This window comes from Porites lutea, chromosome 5 (assembly GCF_958299795.1).
Source record: "Porites lutea chromosome 5, jaPorLute2.1, whole genome shotgun sequence".
In the NCBI taxonomy this organism is placed as follows: domain Eukaryota; kingdom Metazoa; phylum Cnidaria; class Anthozoa; order Scleractinia; family Poritidae; genus Porites; species Porites lutea.
This window is the reverse complement of record NC_133205.1, coordinates 6,301,015-6,320,438: the sequence shown is the minus strand read 5'-3', so window position 1 is coordinate 6,320,438 and position 19,424 is coordinate 6,301,015. Positions and strand designations below refer to the sequence as shown.

The window sequence follows — 19,424 nt, the reverse complement described above, 5'->3', positions numbered from 1 at the left end:
AGCATGATAACGAATAGAATGCAGTTCAAAACTATTCAAGTAGAACTACGAGGTGTTGCAGATTCATTTCCTTCGCCCTGACTATTTGCCATTTCCGAGTTGCGTAGGACACTGGGGCGAGTATCAGATTTAAACTATCGATAAATAAAAGGTCAGAAAATGGGCAAACATAGTGATTTTCGAATTAGGTCCTTCCAGGGAGTAGATGCATGACGAATTTTACAGTTTAACAGGAAAACTAAAAAATATTTTAAAGAGTTTATATGGTTTTTCTTTTGTCGGGGGGAGGGTGTGGCTACACGTAGGCTACCCTGTCTAAAGTATGGGCAGGAGTATGGGTCGCACCACCTTGAGGTAGAAATCTGTCATCGGTAGACATTGCTAAGTGCGAACCCCAAGTTCTCAGGTTTGGGTGCTTCGTTTTCGAGTCTTGGGTGCTCCGTTTTCGAGATTTGGGTGCATCGTTTTCGAGATTTGGGTGCTTAGTGCTTCGGTCTTCGTTTTCGAGTGCTTCGTTTTCGAAACTACCCAATTTTCAGCTTGTTTTCAATCTTGAGCAGGCACACGGTATTCTTCATTTTCACTGTCACGCAATAAACACGGCACAAAAAAATAAATTGGAGACCGTCCAGTGGAAGAAGCCAAGAAAATGAAATGTTATAAAAGACTAATATATAAACAATTTGTCCAAATCGCAGGTCTTAATTGTGGCCCACAGTTTCTGAGTTATTTGCCGAAACGTTTGACACACCTTTGTATAGCTTTCACCGCCACCTTTGTATGGAGACGCCATATTGGTGGACAGTTTTGGTCCACCAAAATGGCCGCCGGAAATTAACAAAAACATCTGGAGTTCACTTTTTCTATAAAGCTCTTCCTTTTCACTCGAGAGCTCACAGACGTGAGCATTAAACACATCTTTTAATATTTGAAATGCTTCAATTGCTGAAAATCAAGAGGAGAGACTTTTTTCATTGAGAAAACATTCCTATTTGTGTCATGCACTGTGAAAACTCGGAAGTTCAAATTGCTGTATTTTCGAAATGAAACGTGCTTCGGGGCTGGAAACTTGAACAAAGATTTATTTTCTATTTATCTTCAACCTAGCGTAAACAAGAATATTCGTAAACCTCGCTTTTTTGATTTTGCAATTTGATGATGTCACTGTGAAAACCATCAAAATTTATGGCTCGTATACCATGATGGCTAAGCCAATCAGAGCTCTAGAACTGAATTATCCAATGATTCAGTTTTTAATAAGATCAAGTGTGCGTGTGATTTTAGGCAAAACATTTTGAATAAATAATATCTAGAAATAGAGAAGACACAATACTATTCATTACACAGCGTGTACTCCGTCTCACCTGTGGCTGTCTGCCATGAAGTATATACCGTACCCACCCGACCCCTAAGCAATGAAACCAAGCCTTCTTCAGGCACCGCCATGTCGGATTGAGTGACTAAGCAGTGTGTTTTATTCGAAAAAGTGAAAGTTCGGAGCTGTTTAAAAGTATGAAGATTTCTGTGAAGACGCTCGACTCACAGACAAAGGTTTTTACCGTCTCCGAAGAAGTAAGCAACGCTCTTTTATTTGATATTTATACGTTTATTTTACACACGTACATTTCTTTCATGATATTTCGGGAGGTTCTTTGTTGAACTGAAATGGAGTTTAAATTGGTGTTTTTAACAGTGCATCGTTGCTTTGTAAGCTTCCATCTGTAAATATCTATCTGCCCATGCCGCAAGGAAAATCACACTACGTTATATGTGTATATACAGGAAACATCGAATAACAGTCATAAGCTTACGTTGTAAATCGCTTGCTATACGGGTATTTGTAGCAGATTAGTAATGCTCCTTCAAGGAAGTTCACTTTCAGTTTTATCTTTTAAGACTTTCCGCACTGCAAAGCAAACAAGTTTGTGTCTTTCCCCTTTTCAGCTTTTTGTTAATCGTTCAGTAGTTAGTAACGCCGGTCAAATTAGCTAAAAGGGACCACTTAATAATTTCACGAATAAATTAAATTAAAAGTTAGGGTGGCCTTCTCTCGAAGGTCCAAGAAAACTTGAGCCACCATGCAATACCGATACCCAGCGACCCATCGATCAACTCCTTTGACATTAAGTAGAACACATAAACTAGAACAGAAGGGTTGTTTTTGGAGTGGTAGAGACAGAAGACCTCTTTACAACCAGCCCGATCCTGTGTTTTGTTTTTGCGATTTTGTACAGCTGTAGGTCATGTGATATTCTCAAGGGAATTCACCTTTTTGTCTTTTCATGAATGATGCATTAGGAGAAACAGTTTTCTAGACTAACATCATATGAAAAGCATCGGGAAAATAAAACTGTTGGTTAGGTTTTGTTTTATTGCATAGGCAATATATAGATTCAGCCAGGGCTAAAAGAGAAGCCTCCGTTTCTATATTTAAGATAAAAGCAATCAAATTTAAACTAATAACGTGAACTCTAAGCCAAAAAAAAAAAAAGAAATAAGGAGTCTTTTGGCATCAGTTCACCTTTAGAGGTTGCCCGCGAACAGCAAACGTATTTCCGGTCGTCGCTTCTCTCCCTCTGAAAAATAACGTAGATCTGTGAACATGAGTGACAAAACAATTTCCATGATGTAAAACCTTTTGTTTTGATATTCGCTAATCAGATCAAGGAATAATTATAATGCAGCTCGAGTGACTCATCACCACCTTGTGTGCTGGTATGTCTTAGATTTTGGCGAGAGTTACCAAATACGATTTGGAACGTGAATTTCACAACTATAACAAGGTTTCCTGCGATGTTGAATGCTGACTTCTTTGTGAAGCAACAGCTCCTTAAGCTATGTATGTGATGTGGGCCTTTGTTTTGTACATTATACAATATGGTAGTATGTAACACAACAAAACCTGGACAAAATAATCGCTACAGCAAAAGGAAAATAACATAGCTTAATATTATTACATCTCGCTCAGACCCGTGATTTATTTCAATTGAACCAGCACTGACAAAAGGTGGTGAATCAATAAATTTATTGTACACACACATCCTTGACTGATTAAGAAATCTTTGAAAAATAACACCTGCGAACATGAGTGACAAAATGATTTCCATGATGTAAAACCTTTTGTTTTGATATTTGCCAATCAGATCAAGGAATATGACTTCGACTTATCTTACATTTTTGTAAGATCCTCACGTCTTGATTTTTTTCCCTGACATACATGTATAAGAGTTTAAGATTTTTTTTTTCAGCATTATATTCATCATGAGCAATATTTTTTTCCAGTGCAGGATAATATTTTTCCCAGGTACAGTGTATATCCTTGCAAGCTTTTCCCCCTCGAAATCAGTCTGCAGTATACTTTTTTCTGAAATCACCCATATGACCTCCTCAAAAGTCAAATAATAACTGTCGGCCACGAAAATCCACCAAACATTTGCTCAGTAGATAGACTCTGATTTGTCAATCATTTCTGATTGATTTGTCAAGCATCCTATAAAGTTGTTCAATCAAGCTAATATACTTTGAACTTCCGTCTGGTCATAATGGTCGTCAAAAGTCTCCCCCGTTTGCTTAAGTTCATTTTCCACCTAATGTTTTAAATGTGTTTGAAGAACAAATATTTTGAATGAATAATAATGTAAAATATCTTGTAAGCCCTTGTGGAAGTTTGATACAACAAAAACTGTGACACGTAGCTCATGTCGGAATAGACTGATAGCCTGGTACCCAAACTAAGCACGTGCTTACTTATGGGATTGTTTTGGGGAACAAGTTGATCAGCCACCTTGAATTGCGAGAAGACATGCAAGTTGTTGTGTTTTCTGTGCACAAGTAACTTGTAGAACTTCCTGGTCCGCACCTACTTATCTTTGTTTTGATGAGACTTGCAAGTTGTTGTGTTTTTTGTGCACGAGTAACTTCTGGAACTTCCTGGTCCGTCCGTACTTACCTTCGTTTTAGCTCCACGGCAAAGAAGCCATCTCTGAAGCTGTGTCACGGTGCATTCTTCTGGTTTTCCTCGATCCTCACGTCTTGAAACTTGAAGTATTCGAGCTTTGAGACACGAGGATCAAATCAAGAGTTTCGAGCTTCGAGCTTTGAGTATCAACTTACTTTTGAGCGGTACTGTACATTGTGAGTCATTTTGCGTACTGTACATGTTCAAGGGACAGGTTCACGGTTCAGCACATGCTCATTAACCCTTTAAGTCCAAATGGTGACCAACATCAATTTTCTCCCAAGAATATTCATATGTTATCAAAAGAAAAGGTTATGAGAATTAATAATATGATCACCAAAGTGAAAATGCCTTGATCTTTTTTCAAATTCTCTCAACTAATTGTTAATGGCAATGTATAGAGATCAGTATGGAGAATTTGTAAGTGGATATCGGGGCTTAAAGGGTTAATTAAATTAATTTTTTCCAATTTATTATTAATTCTATTGGTTAATAATCCCATTCACATGTACATGTATTTCAGCTATCTCAGAGTGTATTTCAAAGTATTCAAAGGAAAGGAAGGAGTACTAAAATCACGGAAAAATTAGTGGATTGTGCCAACACTTCCTACATTGAATTTATTGTTGACCCAGAGGTTTTATGCCATGGTTGATAAATTTACAGCTATTTGCACCTAAGGACATGTGTGCTAAGTTGATCAAGTGACTGCCAGGGGAGTGTGCAGATTGGTTCTTTGACAACATTATGACATGATTATATTGCTTTCATAGACAATACAGCAAGTCCCGATAGAAAAATAGCATTTTGATTAACGAGCATGCACTCAACTTTGAACCTGTCCCTTTCAGTGTTCTCCTTAAATTTTAGCTCAGCAGGTAACAGACCATTCATGGCTTGTAAGGCAAAGAGTATGTGCCAGAGAAGCTTTTTCCTGGGCAGAGGAGGGATAGTGGAGATTTAGGAGCTAAGTTCTCTTAAAAGTCACTCCCTCATTTTAAGACCTATTTTCCGCAAATCAGCTGTTGTTATCTTTAGAGAGCAATTAAAAATGTTTGACTTCAATGATTATGCTCTGTCTTCCATGTTCTCTTTCCAAAATGCATGGCCCATAAAAAGAAAAGCTGTGTATACTTTAGCACTTTTCCATATATTCATTCATTTCCTTGTGACAATGGGATTGCATCACAACTTATTTTTTAAAACTACCTCTTAAACTTTAGTAAATCTTCAAGCTGTTGCAGGCGGTAAATTTTACCGCTTACCGCCTGATAAGGAGAACACTGATGTTAAGTCGTTTCACTACCATGTTAATAACAATAATAATAAAGTCGTCATTCATCAAAAGATAAAAATACATATCTTTTGTTATAAGTAACTGTAAGAAATTTCAAAAAGATAAAAAGTAAGAATTAAAAATCTAGTATTATTACATGGCTAACTCATATTTAAAAAACTAAACAGTAATAAAAGAGTTTTTAAAATGCATGGTGTTAATCTTAGGTTTGAAACGAGTTTCTTTCCTAAGATTGTAACTGGATGGTTTAACATGAGGCATAGTAGATGAAAGTGGATGTCCTTCAGCATTAGAAACTTTTCTGAAAATTTTATGGTCTTGCCCTTGTAAGAAATTATTAGTCCTTTCCCTTACATCGTTTCTTACGTGTTAGAACTTCTTTTGCTTGCGTGTCATAAGTGTGTTACATTGTACAATATAATGGTTACATGCAAATGAAATCGGGGAAGAGTTGTTTCATTAAAGAGCTACAAGCATTTCTTACTAACAAGGTGCATTAGATGCATTGCAAAAGTGACAATTTCCCTCAGCAATTCATGCCTTGAAGCAAACATACAAAATGGCATGTTTTCTCAACCGCAGTTGTAGAAACAAATAATGCTAAGCTTGGGAAATACTGTATCAAAGATAAATGTAGCCTGTATAGGAGGCATTTCTCTCTCCTTTAAGCCAAGCGGTAGAAGCATGGGAGATGCCCAAAGGCATTTGGCAAGAATACAGAAAACAAACTAGGAGCAGGGGAAGGGCAGCCAGGGATTTCCTTGTGTTTGATCAGTTGGATGAAGATTAACTATACCAATGGAGAGGGGCACTTTTCAAGACTCTGCTGCCAAGTTATTTAATGTCCTTCCGGCAAATATTAGAAACTGTAGCGACTTCAAAGTATATTGTAGGGAAGTTAATGCCTATCTATTAAATAACATTTGTAAATAGTTTGTAAATTGTATATAGGGTTGTATTAATCTTTATAACATTTTAATTTTTTATACAATATCCTTTTATAGTCCGATATTAATTTTTTGCTTTTTTATATATATATATATATATATTGTAGATTTTAATTCAATTTTATTTTTGTAGTATATTATAGTTTTTCTTTTTTTATATATTGTAGTTTTTAACAGGTGAAGAGCCACTGGGTGGATACACTGTTAATAAACCATTATTATTATTATTATTATTATTATTATTATTATTATTATTATTATTATTATTATTATTATTATTATTATTAAATGTGCATGTTAATGGTCAAAATTAAATTCTGGTTGAAATAACCCACAATGTTTGACAAAATTGTGAGACATACTCAAATAGGATGACTTCAGAGAACAAAAGAATCTGCACCGTTGTCGTTTTCTATATGTAGCTTGAACAGCAGCACAACATTGCATGGAGGGAATGTCAGTAAAACATCAATTTAGACCTGTAACATAGACATGCATAGCATGAGTGTAGAAAGCTCCGTTTCTTTTCTTTGCTTTCTTCATGAAACAAAGCAAATAGGGACATGTAGGGAATAAATTACTGTTAATGAATACTTACTGTTCTAAGAATGTTGTGACATGTATTTTGTTTTTTGTACTTAAAAATACAGTACAGGCCATGGGCATTGCAGCACTTACACATTCGTAAATTGCGTGCAATATGGCGGATTTCTGTGTAAAATCCACGCAAAAAACTTGCGTGTGAATTTTTACATAAAAGGAAATAATACCTTAAATAAACCTTCCTGTATTCAAGTCTTATTCTTTGTTTCTTTATCAGATCACTGTGAAAGAATTCAAAGAACACATAGCATCTGAAGTAGTAAGTATCACTAAAACAGTTATTATTGTCCAAGTTGGAGCAATATTTTTATGACATCACTTGACATCATATCGGCCTTTCTCTGATCCTTTACTCCTTCCCAGTCTCTGGAATATTTCTCAGGGAAAAAAGAAGTTTTTGGATGGCCAAAATGCAAGAAATATTAATTTTTTGAAGACACATTTTTGAGCGAGCTTACTGGTTTGTTGCCAGTAACACTGTATGCTATCATTTGCGTAAGAATGAATGAATGAATGAATGAATGAATGAATGAATGAATGAATGAATGGATGGATGAATGAATGAATGAATGAATGAATGAATGAATGAATGAATGTAAGGTCATTTCTATTGTTCTCGTACATGCAGTAGTGTTTTTTTTTTTTTGTGGTGAAATAAACTACATGTAAACTAAACTAAAACTAAAGTAAACAAAAGGCATTTTGAAAATTTCATCTTATGGTTATTTTGTGACAACATTTGCATGCTTTGTAATCTTGGAAAAAATTACAATGGTACCAAAACCATATCCGTAAAAGTTTTAACTTTAGCTGTGTCCACTGAACCAACCTTTCGTGCTATAAAGCACTTACATGTATAGCACGTAACGAACAGTGACAAAAAGTGCACGTGCTGATTAGAAGTTGCTACAAAACATGACTGCCTTGAAGAATGAATTTGTTTTGCAAGCACGTGGTTTTTGTACAGACTATTCATTGCCAGTAGGCTCATGTCCTCTCAGAGGACTATTTTTAAAGTTATGTTAGGACCAAAATCAGTTTTTAAAAAAAATCAAGTCCGATACACTTCAAATAATATTACTTTATTTGTTGGGGCTGTGATTAATGATATTGTTTTACTCCCTCAGAACATACCTGCTGATAAACAAAGACTTATTTTCAAAGGAAAGGTCTTACAAGATGACAAAAAACTTTCAGAATATGGTATGATGCTGTTGTTTTACACATTAACGTGTACAATTAACTTTAATTGATGTAACTTTGTTTTTGAAGTCAAACCTGACATTTCCAGCATAATTTTCTTTTCATATACTGTAAAATTCCAAAAATAAGCCCCGAGGCTTATAGAGGAGGGGCTTACCTACGGAGGGCAATTTGCATTTCAAAATCGATTGGGTTAGCCTTATAGTTAGAAGGAAATCTACCATTTTTGCTTTGTTTTACTTTGTGTTCGAGGGCAGTTTCCAAGTACAAGCCCCTGGGGGGCTTATATTTGGAGGGGCGATTTAACGGAGAGTTTTTGCATTATGAGTTTGGGGGGCTTACACATAGCTGGGCTTATTTTCGGAATTTTAAAGTACCTCACTCTCATTCCAATTTTTCTTTAATAAGCCAGTTCATTGCCCTTGACGCCTAGTGCACAAAAATTATTTCTGAACCAATTTTCTTATATAACAACTGCAGTCAAACCTCAACTGTTGGCTACCTGTCTACAATGGCCACTTTAATTTCTTCTGTCTGTTGTAGAGAGGTTCAAGTGTAATCTCTTTTCCAAAAAAGTGTCTTGGATGCAACGATTCGGTGTCAAGCCCTATAAATAATGTCTACTTTAATTTGAACTTGAACTGCCACACGGTTAGTTGAACCGCCGCCCGGTTAGCTCAGTCAGATAAGCGCCGGTCTGCTGAGCAGGAGGCCACTGGTTCAAGTCCTGGCCGGACCAACACTCAAAGTCTTTAAATAACTGAGGAGAAAGTGCTGCCTTTGTAAAGACATCTGCAAACGGTTTGACTCTCTAGTCTTCTCGGATAAGGATGACAAACCGTAGGCCCATCTCACAACCCTTACATATATAAATTCTGTGGGGCGTTAAAGAACCCACACACTGTTCGTAAAGAGTAGGGACGTAGTCCCTGGTGTGGTGGTCTATCTCTCATGGGGAGAGAAACTGTTACGGGCCCGCAGTAATTGGCGTCATGCTGTTGCGGTGACCCTGCCAATAATTGGAGAATCTAATAAAATAAAATAAAATCATTTTTAGGTAGGATCCTTTGTCAGGTTAAACAAGAACCTCGGAGGTTTTTTTGTTTGCCCTACAGCTGTGTTTACTCAGGCATGCAGGAGACAAACAAAATATTTGGTTTGACCTGGGAACAGACTTTACCTACATGAACAACATATACATGCAAATCACCTTTCACTCTCACCACTTTTTTTGTAAAGCCCCTTAGTATTGATGTCAGTAAATGTAATTGCATTGCTGCTTAATTTTCTTCAGAACTGATATTGAGAATTTATTATAATCTGAGTTGTTACATGTAAGAAGAGTTTGATCAAGCTTAATGTGGTACAGCCAAACTTCTTTTAAGCAGCTACCCTCAGGAGAGAGAGCATTTCAACTGGACAGTCATACCCCATTAATATTGACACTGAGTCCTGAATCCCTGTGTTTACATTTCAGGTGCTGATGGTTGTGTGATTCACCTTGTTGAAAGAAAACCTCAAACAGGGGGTGCAAGCTCTCAAGGTTTGTTCATTTTCCTTTCAAGTAATCATGAATTCTTGGGAAGGCCAACATTAATATACATTAACATACACTAGCTTGACAAGTTGTAGTAAATATGTATGTTTTTTATTGTACACGTTCATCACACCCAATTAGTGGGTAAAACATACAGTGTACACATACAGCTTTTTAAGTGTGTAGAGAAAGTTGCGTCCAACATCCTTCGGCTAGTTGATTTTGCAGTTTGACTTGAAAATACAGGTACAATATTGATGGAGAAATAATTATTTTTTGCGGGATTTTCTGCTTTTAATTTTGTTTGTGTATGATTTTTGTTAGATGGTACCAATGGATCAAGTACCTCTACCAGTTCAGCTTCTCAGGGAGGTGCCTTTAATCCTCCCAACATTGTAATGGGAGCTTTCTCCATGCCAGTGGATGTAGTGGGAGCTACTCAGGTATGTGACTAGTCATCCATCTCTTTAAAGAATTATCACAAGGAAACTGTTATGTTTGTGTGATCAGACAGACTGGTAAGGAAAGTACATCTGGGAGGTTGATTTGGCCATGTGCTAAAGAAACCTTAGGCCCAGTTTAAATGTCAAGCTTTTCATGTACCGAACTTAATACCTAAAATTAATAATATCTTAAATAATAGCTTTTAAATAGTTACGTCGCCTTTTATACTAAGTCTGTTAATAGTAAAATACAGGTGCTGTAAGTAGATTTTTTATTTAACTTTCACTTGTTTTAAATAGAGTTAATAGTTTTTAAATAATTAAAATTTTTAAAATAACACTCTAGATAGTTTTTAAATACTATTTTTGCTTGTCTTAATTGTGTGTATTACAACTTTTTAATATGTAAATTTTTATATTTTTATAATGACATTGTAAAATTATTTCAATACATGTAGTTTATTGATTTTATGGTAATAGGGGGCCACAAGTTTATAAAGGCATCACTTCACTTTACTTCACAATACCTATCTGGGTCAACTCAAATGATTAAGTTCAAGACTGTTCATTCAGAGGTCAAACATTACATATTAGTCAGACTCAATTCATTATCATGATGTATGCACAAAATACTCTTCTTAACCAACAGTGAGGTCATTACAAGGAAATCTCAGACCAATGTCTGAGATTTCCCTGTAATGACCAAATGGACGAGGTTAAATAAGTTATTTATTATACTGTATGGCCTTTCCATTGTGAACCTGAGCCTACAGTCAATATTAAAAGTAACAACAGGTCAGCGGATAATTTTAAAAAAAAAAGGCACATCAATGAGTTGTTCACTTAAAGCCGTGTTTCAGTCAGGTGATGCTGGTTAGCGTATGCCCTTTTTGACAGCTGCCAAATGACCATAACATGGATGTCCGTAAGGATGTCCACTATCAATTGAAACACAGATTGTATATACCTTGGACACCTAGCTGGTAATGCCCAGTCATTACAAGAAAACAGCCAATCAGAGCACACATTCTATTGTAGCCATATAATAAAGCAATTTTTGCATAAGATTCAGCACTTAAAAAGTTGAAAAAGTTTGAACAGAGTTGTTTCACAGTCGAAATTTCCATGTGGGCCACTCAAACTTAATTCACGGGTTGACCCAAATTAGATACGTGAATGTTTGACTTAATTGACGCTTGTGTCAATTTTTTTATGTACTTAATTAAAGGAATTAGGTTTGGTACATAAAAAGAACAATGTTTGAACTGTACAGTCTTAATGTCTAAGTTTTACTTTTTATTGTTTCAGCAAATAGTTCAGAGCTTGGTGAATCAGCTTGGTGTAGACTCAGCCCATGCTAACATCAGCACCTCGTCATCTGTAAGTGTCATAGTGGGCATCATTTGTTTGAATTTTTCATTGTTAATAGATAGCTACTTTGTTTCTGAGTGGAACACTTTCATAACCTTGATTGAATAATACCTTATCATTGTCTTCAGCTTCTAAGATTATTTTTACTTACTCTATAGAATCAAGATTTAAAGTGAATATCGAAGTTTTGTTGTGTAAATTGCTCAAAAACAAATAGTTTCATGGAGAGTATTGAAAAAAAAGGCTTCATCTGAATGGTCACCCTTAGGATTTTGTTGTCCGACTCACAAGTCACAACTGTAACACTGCACTTCCTTTCTTGCAGGATGATGGGTCTTCAGTCAATGTCCATATTAATCTTCAAGCAACAACTCAAGTAAGTGCATTTGCCAATTTAATACAAACTACCCAAACATTGATGAGTTTTTGGGGGGTATGAGTTTCAAGATGAGAATTAAATGGGTCAATGTTTTACACATGAAGGTAAACTTTTGTTTTTGAAAGCCTCGTTATAATATAGAAATCTCTTAATTCAATGTCTTTGGGTTTCAACAATATAAAACACATATCATACAATCGCTGTACATGGTGTACAGTGTGTATTTTGTGTTTCAATTAAAATATTTTTCTTTGTTTCAAACTCATTATCATTCATTACCTTTCTCAAATACAAACCATTAATGTAGTTTAAACAAAGGGCACAATATTGAGCCACAACATGCACTTATTATTTAAAATACATTATACCTTGCCAATGCTCAGCCACAGTTTTATCTGGTTTATTCGAGAAACATTGGGCTTAACTTTCTTGTTCTTTTGTATTGTTTTTGGTAGCCTGGAAATGATGTGTCGCAGAGGATAAACAGGGCAAGGCATTTTATAAGAAAAGCATCCTCTTGTCTTAATAGGACTGAGGTAATAATGTTAATGTTACTCCATATAGCAATAAACTTTGAAAAAGTTTCTATTTAACATCTATATTTTGTTTCTGTGTCGATGTTGATGTGGTTCTTGTAGTTTAAAATCTGTGACACCGTGAATAGTTAGGGTTAGAAGTACATATCAACATATCAAACGTAGACACAGTGTTTCATCACCAGACGAAACACAGAGAAGAGAGTTTAAAGTACGATGCGCAGTAGAGTATTTCTGACGAACTTCAAGGTGATTCATCTGGTGATGAAACACTGTGTTGAATGCTTAATTGATATTACTTCTCAAACAAAATGATTTTAGCAGGAGAAATTAAGGTTGCTAAAATGACCAGTTTTTTGTCTGATTTCCAAACACTCATTAAACATTAATTTCTTTTGTATTTTCTTATGAATTATTAATGAGTTTGAGAATAAACATTCAAAGAAAATTGAGATTCAAACCAGTTTGAAGCCTTTTTAACCCGAATTTCATTCTGACCTATAATTTTTATTTTAGGCAAATGAATGAATGTTGTTTCTACTAATAAACTGGAAGTTTTTCTTCCAAGGAACTATTGACAATATTCTTGTCAGGTTATTTTGACACCTTGTCCTTGTCATTGTTGGAGTTAGCTTCCATTTTTATGGATTCAACTTGTGGATTTTTTTTACATAGAATTGAAGCAGGTAGACCGAGAATTTTAAGATACCCATGACAGTTGATTTTGATGCCAAATGTGAACGACTTAGGTCATGTGGCTTTGTTTATCAAACCAAAAAGGTGAACTCACATGCTCACATTCCTGACCCTTTTAGTAGGCCAAGTTGAACAGTGGCATTCTTTGTCAACCAAAGAAAGTGGATGCATGTTTGCAGAAACTCAGTCATTGAAAGTCCTTTTTGGTTGCAGCCTTCTACTGCCTTTATTGTGCAAACAAGAAAGTCAGCAATGAGAAAGGAATGTGATCACAAGCGATCAGCTTTTTGGTTGTATTTTGTAAAGATCCCAAGTGACCTTAGTACTAGTTAATGTCTGGCATTAAAATTTACTGTCACACATATTTATGAATTTGCCGTCTACCTTTTTTGGTAGTGAGAATGATGTATTCATGTAAATGTTACACTGTAACTTTAGGGTGAAGGTGTCCTTCCAATGGACACTTCAGAATCTTCTGATGCTCCAAGCACTTCCCAGGCTCAGGGTACATCTGCTGAAGCTGGAAGAACACCAGCCCTTTCTAGGTATGGTTGGCAATGTGATATTTAGCCTGAGAAAACAAGTGGCACGACCAATCAGAAACACTACCCAGATCTGGCTAGTGACATGTCATCAGCATGGAATTTCTGTGCTCGTTTCTCAGAAAACATTTCGCAGGGAAACTGTTGGTGGCATCACAAAATATCGTCTACTTTCCTAGGCTGTGTGATATTCAGTTATGTTAGACTTTTTTCTTTCTTACATGTACTCTCAGCATTTTCTGGAGTAAAGTCAAAGATTTTCAACAGTTTGTATTTACTTGCTTCTGCTTTTCAGCCCAGCAGCATTGGCAGAGATCTTAAAGGAAGCAGGGGAGTCAATGACATCCATTCAAACAGCCATGAATCGATATGTGTCTCTTCTAGAAGCAAACACACCTGAGGTAGGTGTCCAGACAACCATTTCTTTATGAACACCCTATGCAGCACTCCAGGCTGCAGCTGTTTGGTCACCATGGCAACTAAAGTAATTTTGGCATCTGAAATGTCAGTGAAAATTATCAATTTGGCATTTTGTGATCAGCAGTCCTATGCCAAGCAGTTGGTAGTGTTCTCACTAGGTCCTTCTAAAAGTTAATGTGGGCAGAGGTATAGACAGCTGTTTGATTATTTGTGACCTTCCACGTGATTTCAGGGACAAAGGTGATGACACGCTCACAACACGCTAACACAACACGCTTAGTGTGTCCAAAGACACACTTTATGTGCATATTTAATTACTGAAACAATCAATGACACACAATGTTTTGTTTCGGTTTATTTAGCATGCTAATCCTTTGTTTTAGTCAAGTGTGATCGATGACACGCTTAGTGTGCAAAGTTGACACAGATTAACACGCTGAAGTAAAACAAAACATACCTTGAAAAATATAACTCTCGTACAAATTTAGCCTTTTATTGGATAGCCTCTATGACAACTTCCAGTGAACAAACAACAAAATTCTCTGCTCATTCTGCGCTTTTGCAATGAAAAGGTAAATCATTAAATTGATTGTCGGCTCTGGACAAAAAATGTCCGCTGATAAAAAGTAAACAAACAAGCGCTTGAAATTCGCTTCTGTGACTTCCGCTGTAGTGCAGATAAAGTTTCTTGTCTAAAAATGATCTTGAATGAATCTACAAGTCTTAGAAAAACCTTCAGCATTAAAATCATGACTGTTTTCCCTTGCTTTTAAAAACTTTAGGTTGCAGTTGTATGTATTTAGTCTGGGAAAAACTTTCGATGTGTGTAAAAGCAAAAAGTTTCAAATTACGCGTGACGCGTGATAATTACTTGCATCAATCTGCAACAATCGAAGCAGTAGCGTTTTCTGTCTTGCTACGAACGGTACACTCTGAGATTTCTCAGATCATTTATTCTGTGTTATCTTTTTTTTTTGCCGTACGTTTTGCAGTAATTTTGAAATTATCCAATCTCAAAAACATTAAAGTTTTAGAAAAAGATTTTCAGTGGCTGTACTTGCGATCTTTTAACCCTTCACACGTGTCTCACGCAAATACATACCTTCACACGCTATGCTCCAAAAATAAAAACACTTTCTACACTTCAAAAGATAGACTTAATAATAATTATAATTTTCTAGCTTAAGTTTTATGATTTATCAACAACTTCCAGGTTATGTTAACGTGTTAGCTCATGTTATGCGGTTGAGGCAAGTCGTTCAGTAATTTGATATTTCAACCTTGAACTTGAAGGTACTCTAAAAGAAAGCTAAAAGAAATACGTTTGTGATGTTTAGGAAAAACAGGCTCCAGATAAACCAAAAATACAAAGGGTTTGATTTTAAATCCTTGACCCTTTGTAGAAAATGTTACAGCATTGTTTTTTCCGATCATGAAGCTGACTGATGATTTACCGATAAGAGCTTCGGCTTTCACATCAAGAATGAGTGTACAATGACTGTGTTACAATTACTTTCTCTTCTTGTCCAGTAAGTTTGCGTGCGACAAAAGCACAAGCTCATTAAAGTGTGCTCTAGCGTGCTTTGTAAGCGTGTTAAGGTCAATTTCTTTTGTTTTTAAGTGAAAGCGTGTTGTGAGTGTGTTATCACCTTTGTCCCTGAAATCATATGGAGGGTCACATTTGTAGGCCTGGTTGACTTTCATTTCCACATATCCTAAAGTTGTACACATGACTAGTATGCACTGACCTCATTAACACTTTGAGCTCTTACGCTTTTTAGCTCACCCCACCTCCAACAATGCACAATTTATTACAAGCAGTAGAGTGATCAAACCCAAAATTTGTAGGCATGGGCCTACAGATCTGTGGGCTTGCTACACCCCTGGTGGGATAAAAATTTACATTAAATGCATGTTTTATATACTATGCTCTGTCTTCTTAATTATTTGCCTCTTTCACCCTGATTTTCCAGATATTAAACCTCGAGATACATGTATCCAAATTTGATTTTGAATGTTGGACAGGTTGTTTGATATTTTCAAGAATTTTTTTGTTATATTACACAATTTTTTTTTTTTTCTGGTGACCATTATGCAATTTTAAGTCACTCAAAGGTAATGTTAAAAAAAAAAGGCTTAGAGTACTGGATAGGGGATTGACACCTCTCTATCTTGGGTTCCTTCTTACTGGGGTTGTTCCCTGTTTGACAGTTGTTTTTCTTTGGCTCTCTGAAAATTGGACACCTCCTTTTACTGTAAATTGTGGACATTCAAGGGTAGAGGACTAAGTCTCGAGTGGGAACATCTTATAGTTGACTGAAGTCTGGCAATTTTTCCACAGAGGTTGCAGGGCTGCAGGTGTTTTTTACAGGTTACATAGGTACAGATAAATTAATATGCAAGACCAGAAGCATCTCCTAGCCCTGATCCTTATCCAAAATGTTGTTTTTGGTCCAGGGGAAACTATTGGGTTTAGTTACTTACATCAGTAAAACAGTGTAAATCATTGTGACATGTGGAATGTGGCTTGTAAAAAATCTCTCTGGTACAAGGTACTCATAGGTAAAGGAAACTGATTTTCAATAAAAATGCATAATATGCATTAATTTCAGTTTCATTTACTTGATCCACTACTGTATACTACTGGAAACGTTTTGACCTAAAAGTACCTCTTAGTACCTACATGCACATTTTGTTATTGTTGCTGCACGATCTGTCTTCACAACATTGCACAGTAACAATTACTTGTTTTACTAACATTCAGGTTTATTCCTTTAGAACTTGGAACCTTCAGAGGAAACATTGCCTGACCGAGTAGCTGAAGCTTTGCACAGTCTTAGCCATGCTTATCATGCCCTGTCAGATCTCACATTCAATTTCCGAGGTCCAGAGCCAAGGAGACCCAGTGTCCTTACATCGCTGTCTCCACACATTCCACAAGTACCTATGTTGTCTAGTTTTGTGGGGGCACCTCAGTTGGTTCCCACCCAATCAGCAACAGTAAGATTACAAGTTTGAAATTATTTATTTTATTAATTCCTTCTGTACTTTTGGCTCAAGATTAATTATTTGTTAGTTTACTGGCATATTTTTGCTAGGAAGATTTTTCCTACTACAGTAGCAAAGTGGGATTTTCCGTAGCTCTTTTTCAGTCCAGTCATTGTACTAACCAAAAAGTTAAAAATAAATTTAGGAAAGACCTAACCATTTATCAAGTGGTGTCCATTCCAAGGATGATTTCCTTGATATTTACACAGAAACTGGCCAAAAGTGGTGTCTATGACAAGTAGAACCATTACTTGAGTTTCAGACAGATTTGACAAACTATACATGAACAAAATCATTTTGCTATCACATGGTTCTTTTTCTGGTTTACGAAGTATCAAAAAAAATTGTGGGAGTACGGATCCCACCCCAGTAGGTGTCTGCTACACTCCTCTGAATTTTCTGTTTTAGCAACAGCAGTTAATGCTTACCTGTAAGGCAAGCACTTCCCTTTACCCACCCTTCTGGAAGTGATATTTTCTGCACAAATGTTTGGCAGGTTACTGGTAGTGAGGAGGTATCTTCTGATCACTACAGTGCAGTTTTTGTGCTTTTTCTTTAGAATCCTCCTGTTACAGCATCACAGGCTACCCCAGCTGCAGGACCTCTGCCACAGGGAACCAACCAGAATTTGCAAATTCATGTCAATCCCCAAGGTGGAATCTCTTTAACCACCATCATATCAAATGTTTCACGTGTGGGCTCTACTGCTCCTGCTAGTACACAGCCATCCTCTTCAACAACATCCACTAGTGGATCACGAATGAGTGCAAGTGCAGATAATGGGGCAGCTAGAGAGACTTTCTCAAGTTCATTTGGCGAGCAGCGATCTTCTGTGGGTACAAACACAAATGGCAGTAGTTCTACTCAGTCCACACAGACTGGACAGCCTAGTGTACGGACTCGTATCATTGTTGATGATTTCATTGCATTAATTTCAAATGTTCCAGCATCTGTTGCTGCTGCTGCAGCAGCACAGGGACAGGTCCCCCTGACAACTCAGGCTGGGACTCAGAACCAGCCCCAGGTGCAAGGACAGGGTGTGTTAGGCACAACTTCCCCTTCAGGTCAGTCACAACCCCAGCCATCTACTCCAGTGTCAAGACCTGGGGTGCCAACTGCACCAACGGGACAAGCCCAACCAAGACCCCAGGGATTACCTGGTGCACTTTCAATGAATGTTATGTCTGGTATGGGTGCGGCAAATTCCAATCACCCTGACCCATCCTTACCTTGCCAGTCATTTCATTTTGGACCCCAGGCACAGCGATCCCAAACTGAGCAAGCAAGCCAGCCAGCTGCCACCACCCAGCCATCTGCAACCACCACAGCTGCAGCTACTGCTACTACCACCCAATCTCAAGCTGCAGAACAAGCTCCAACACAAACTACTGCTCCTGTCAACCCACCACAACCACAGCCTACAACTGAACCACCAAGACCACGGCCAGAAAGAAGAAGTAGAGGTACTACACTGATTTATACTTTTACAGTCCAGTGGAATGGTACTGTAATAACCCCTTTCTCTCTTAAACACCATTATTGATGAATGGTATCTTTCACTCACATTATTGTAATTGTATGGGGGTAATACTTTGATAAACACCCCATAATGAACACATTTTTCCAGGCTTGTTTTAGTTCATTGTATTGGTTTCCACTGTAACTGTGGTGGTAGTAGTCAAGACTGTGCTCTAAGGAAAATTGAAGGGAGCCCACTGCTCTGAAACTGTCAAATCTAGGGTGTCCAGCATATGATTTGTATGAAAAATCTAAGATTTTCTAGTCGCCCGAGGGCAAAAGTTAGGCACCAGGGGCCACCGGGCTCTGCTAGAGCACAGCCCTGGTAGTAAAACAAGTTTCCATAGAATTCCTAAGGAACTGCTCCATTATTACTTTTGAATTAGCTGTTACTACGGAGTGGCCACTCTTTTCTGATTGCTTCAAGATAACTGTAATCATGTCATTACCATTGTAGTTTGATCTAAATGACTGAGGGCAAATTAAAGGTATCTTGTAATATGAAGTGTCAAACTACTAAATGGCTCACGTGTCTTTCCAGTTCGTGATCGCACAATATCTCCTGCTGATCTGCAAGGAATACTGGGGATGATGGCCCATGATCAACGCACTGGTGCAAGAGGGATGCCATCATTTCCTGCTGGTTTATTTTCACCTAGAATGCCAAGCCAAGGCCCAAGGGTACTTGTACTTAAAGTTTTCATTATTTAAAAAAATGATCACAGGGAGCTCAAGTAATTATGATGAAGTAACATTGCAGTAACAACCAAGAAAGGGATACAGCCGTAGCTGTCATAAGCGACACCTCAGGAATTCGAAAAAATGTAGCTCTCATAAGCGATCACATGGTAAAGCAATGGAGAGTGATTGCTTACGAGAGCTTCAGAAACTCACTAATAATTCATAAAGAAAAAAACAAAAGAAAG

The 19,424-nt window shown here is 37.0% G+C and overlaps 1 protein-coding gene across 1 annotated transcript in view; it reads left to right on the top strand.

Annotated features, from left to right (window-relative positions):
• Positions 1-1,423: 1,423 nt before the first annotated feature.
• LOC140936401 (large proline-rich protein bag6-A-like) overlaps positions 1,424-19,424 on the top strand; it is a 33,304-nt gene continuing 15,303 nt past the window's right edge. Inside the window, exons 1-13 of the mRNA XM_073385868.1 lie at positions 1,424-1,572; positions 7,023-7,064; positions 7,933-8,008; positions 9,486-9,551; positions 9,870-9,988; positions 11,297-11,368; positions 11,685-11,735; positions 12,194-12,274; positions 13,409-13,515; positions 13,808-13,913; positions 16,711-16,932; positions 17,540-18,443; positions 19,040-19,179. Of these exons, the coding sequence (XP_073241969.1) occupies positions 1,513-1,572; positions 7,023-7,064; positions 7,933-8,008; positions 9,486-9,551; positions 9,870-9,988; positions 11,297-11,368; positions 11,685-11,735; positions 12,194-12,274; positions 13,409-13,515; positions 13,808-13,913; positions 16,711-16,932; positions 17,540-18,443; positions 19,040-19,179 (2,046 nt within the window). The 5' untranslated portion in view covers positions 1,424-1,512. The remainder of the gene's footprint in view (positions 1,573-7,022; positions 7,065-7,932; positions 8,009-9,485; positions 9,552-9,869; positions 9,989-11,296; positions 11,369-11,684; positions 11,736-12,193; positions 12,275-13,408; positions 13,516-13,807; positions 13,914-16,710; positions 16,933-17,539; positions 18,444-19,039; positions 19,180-19,424) is intronic.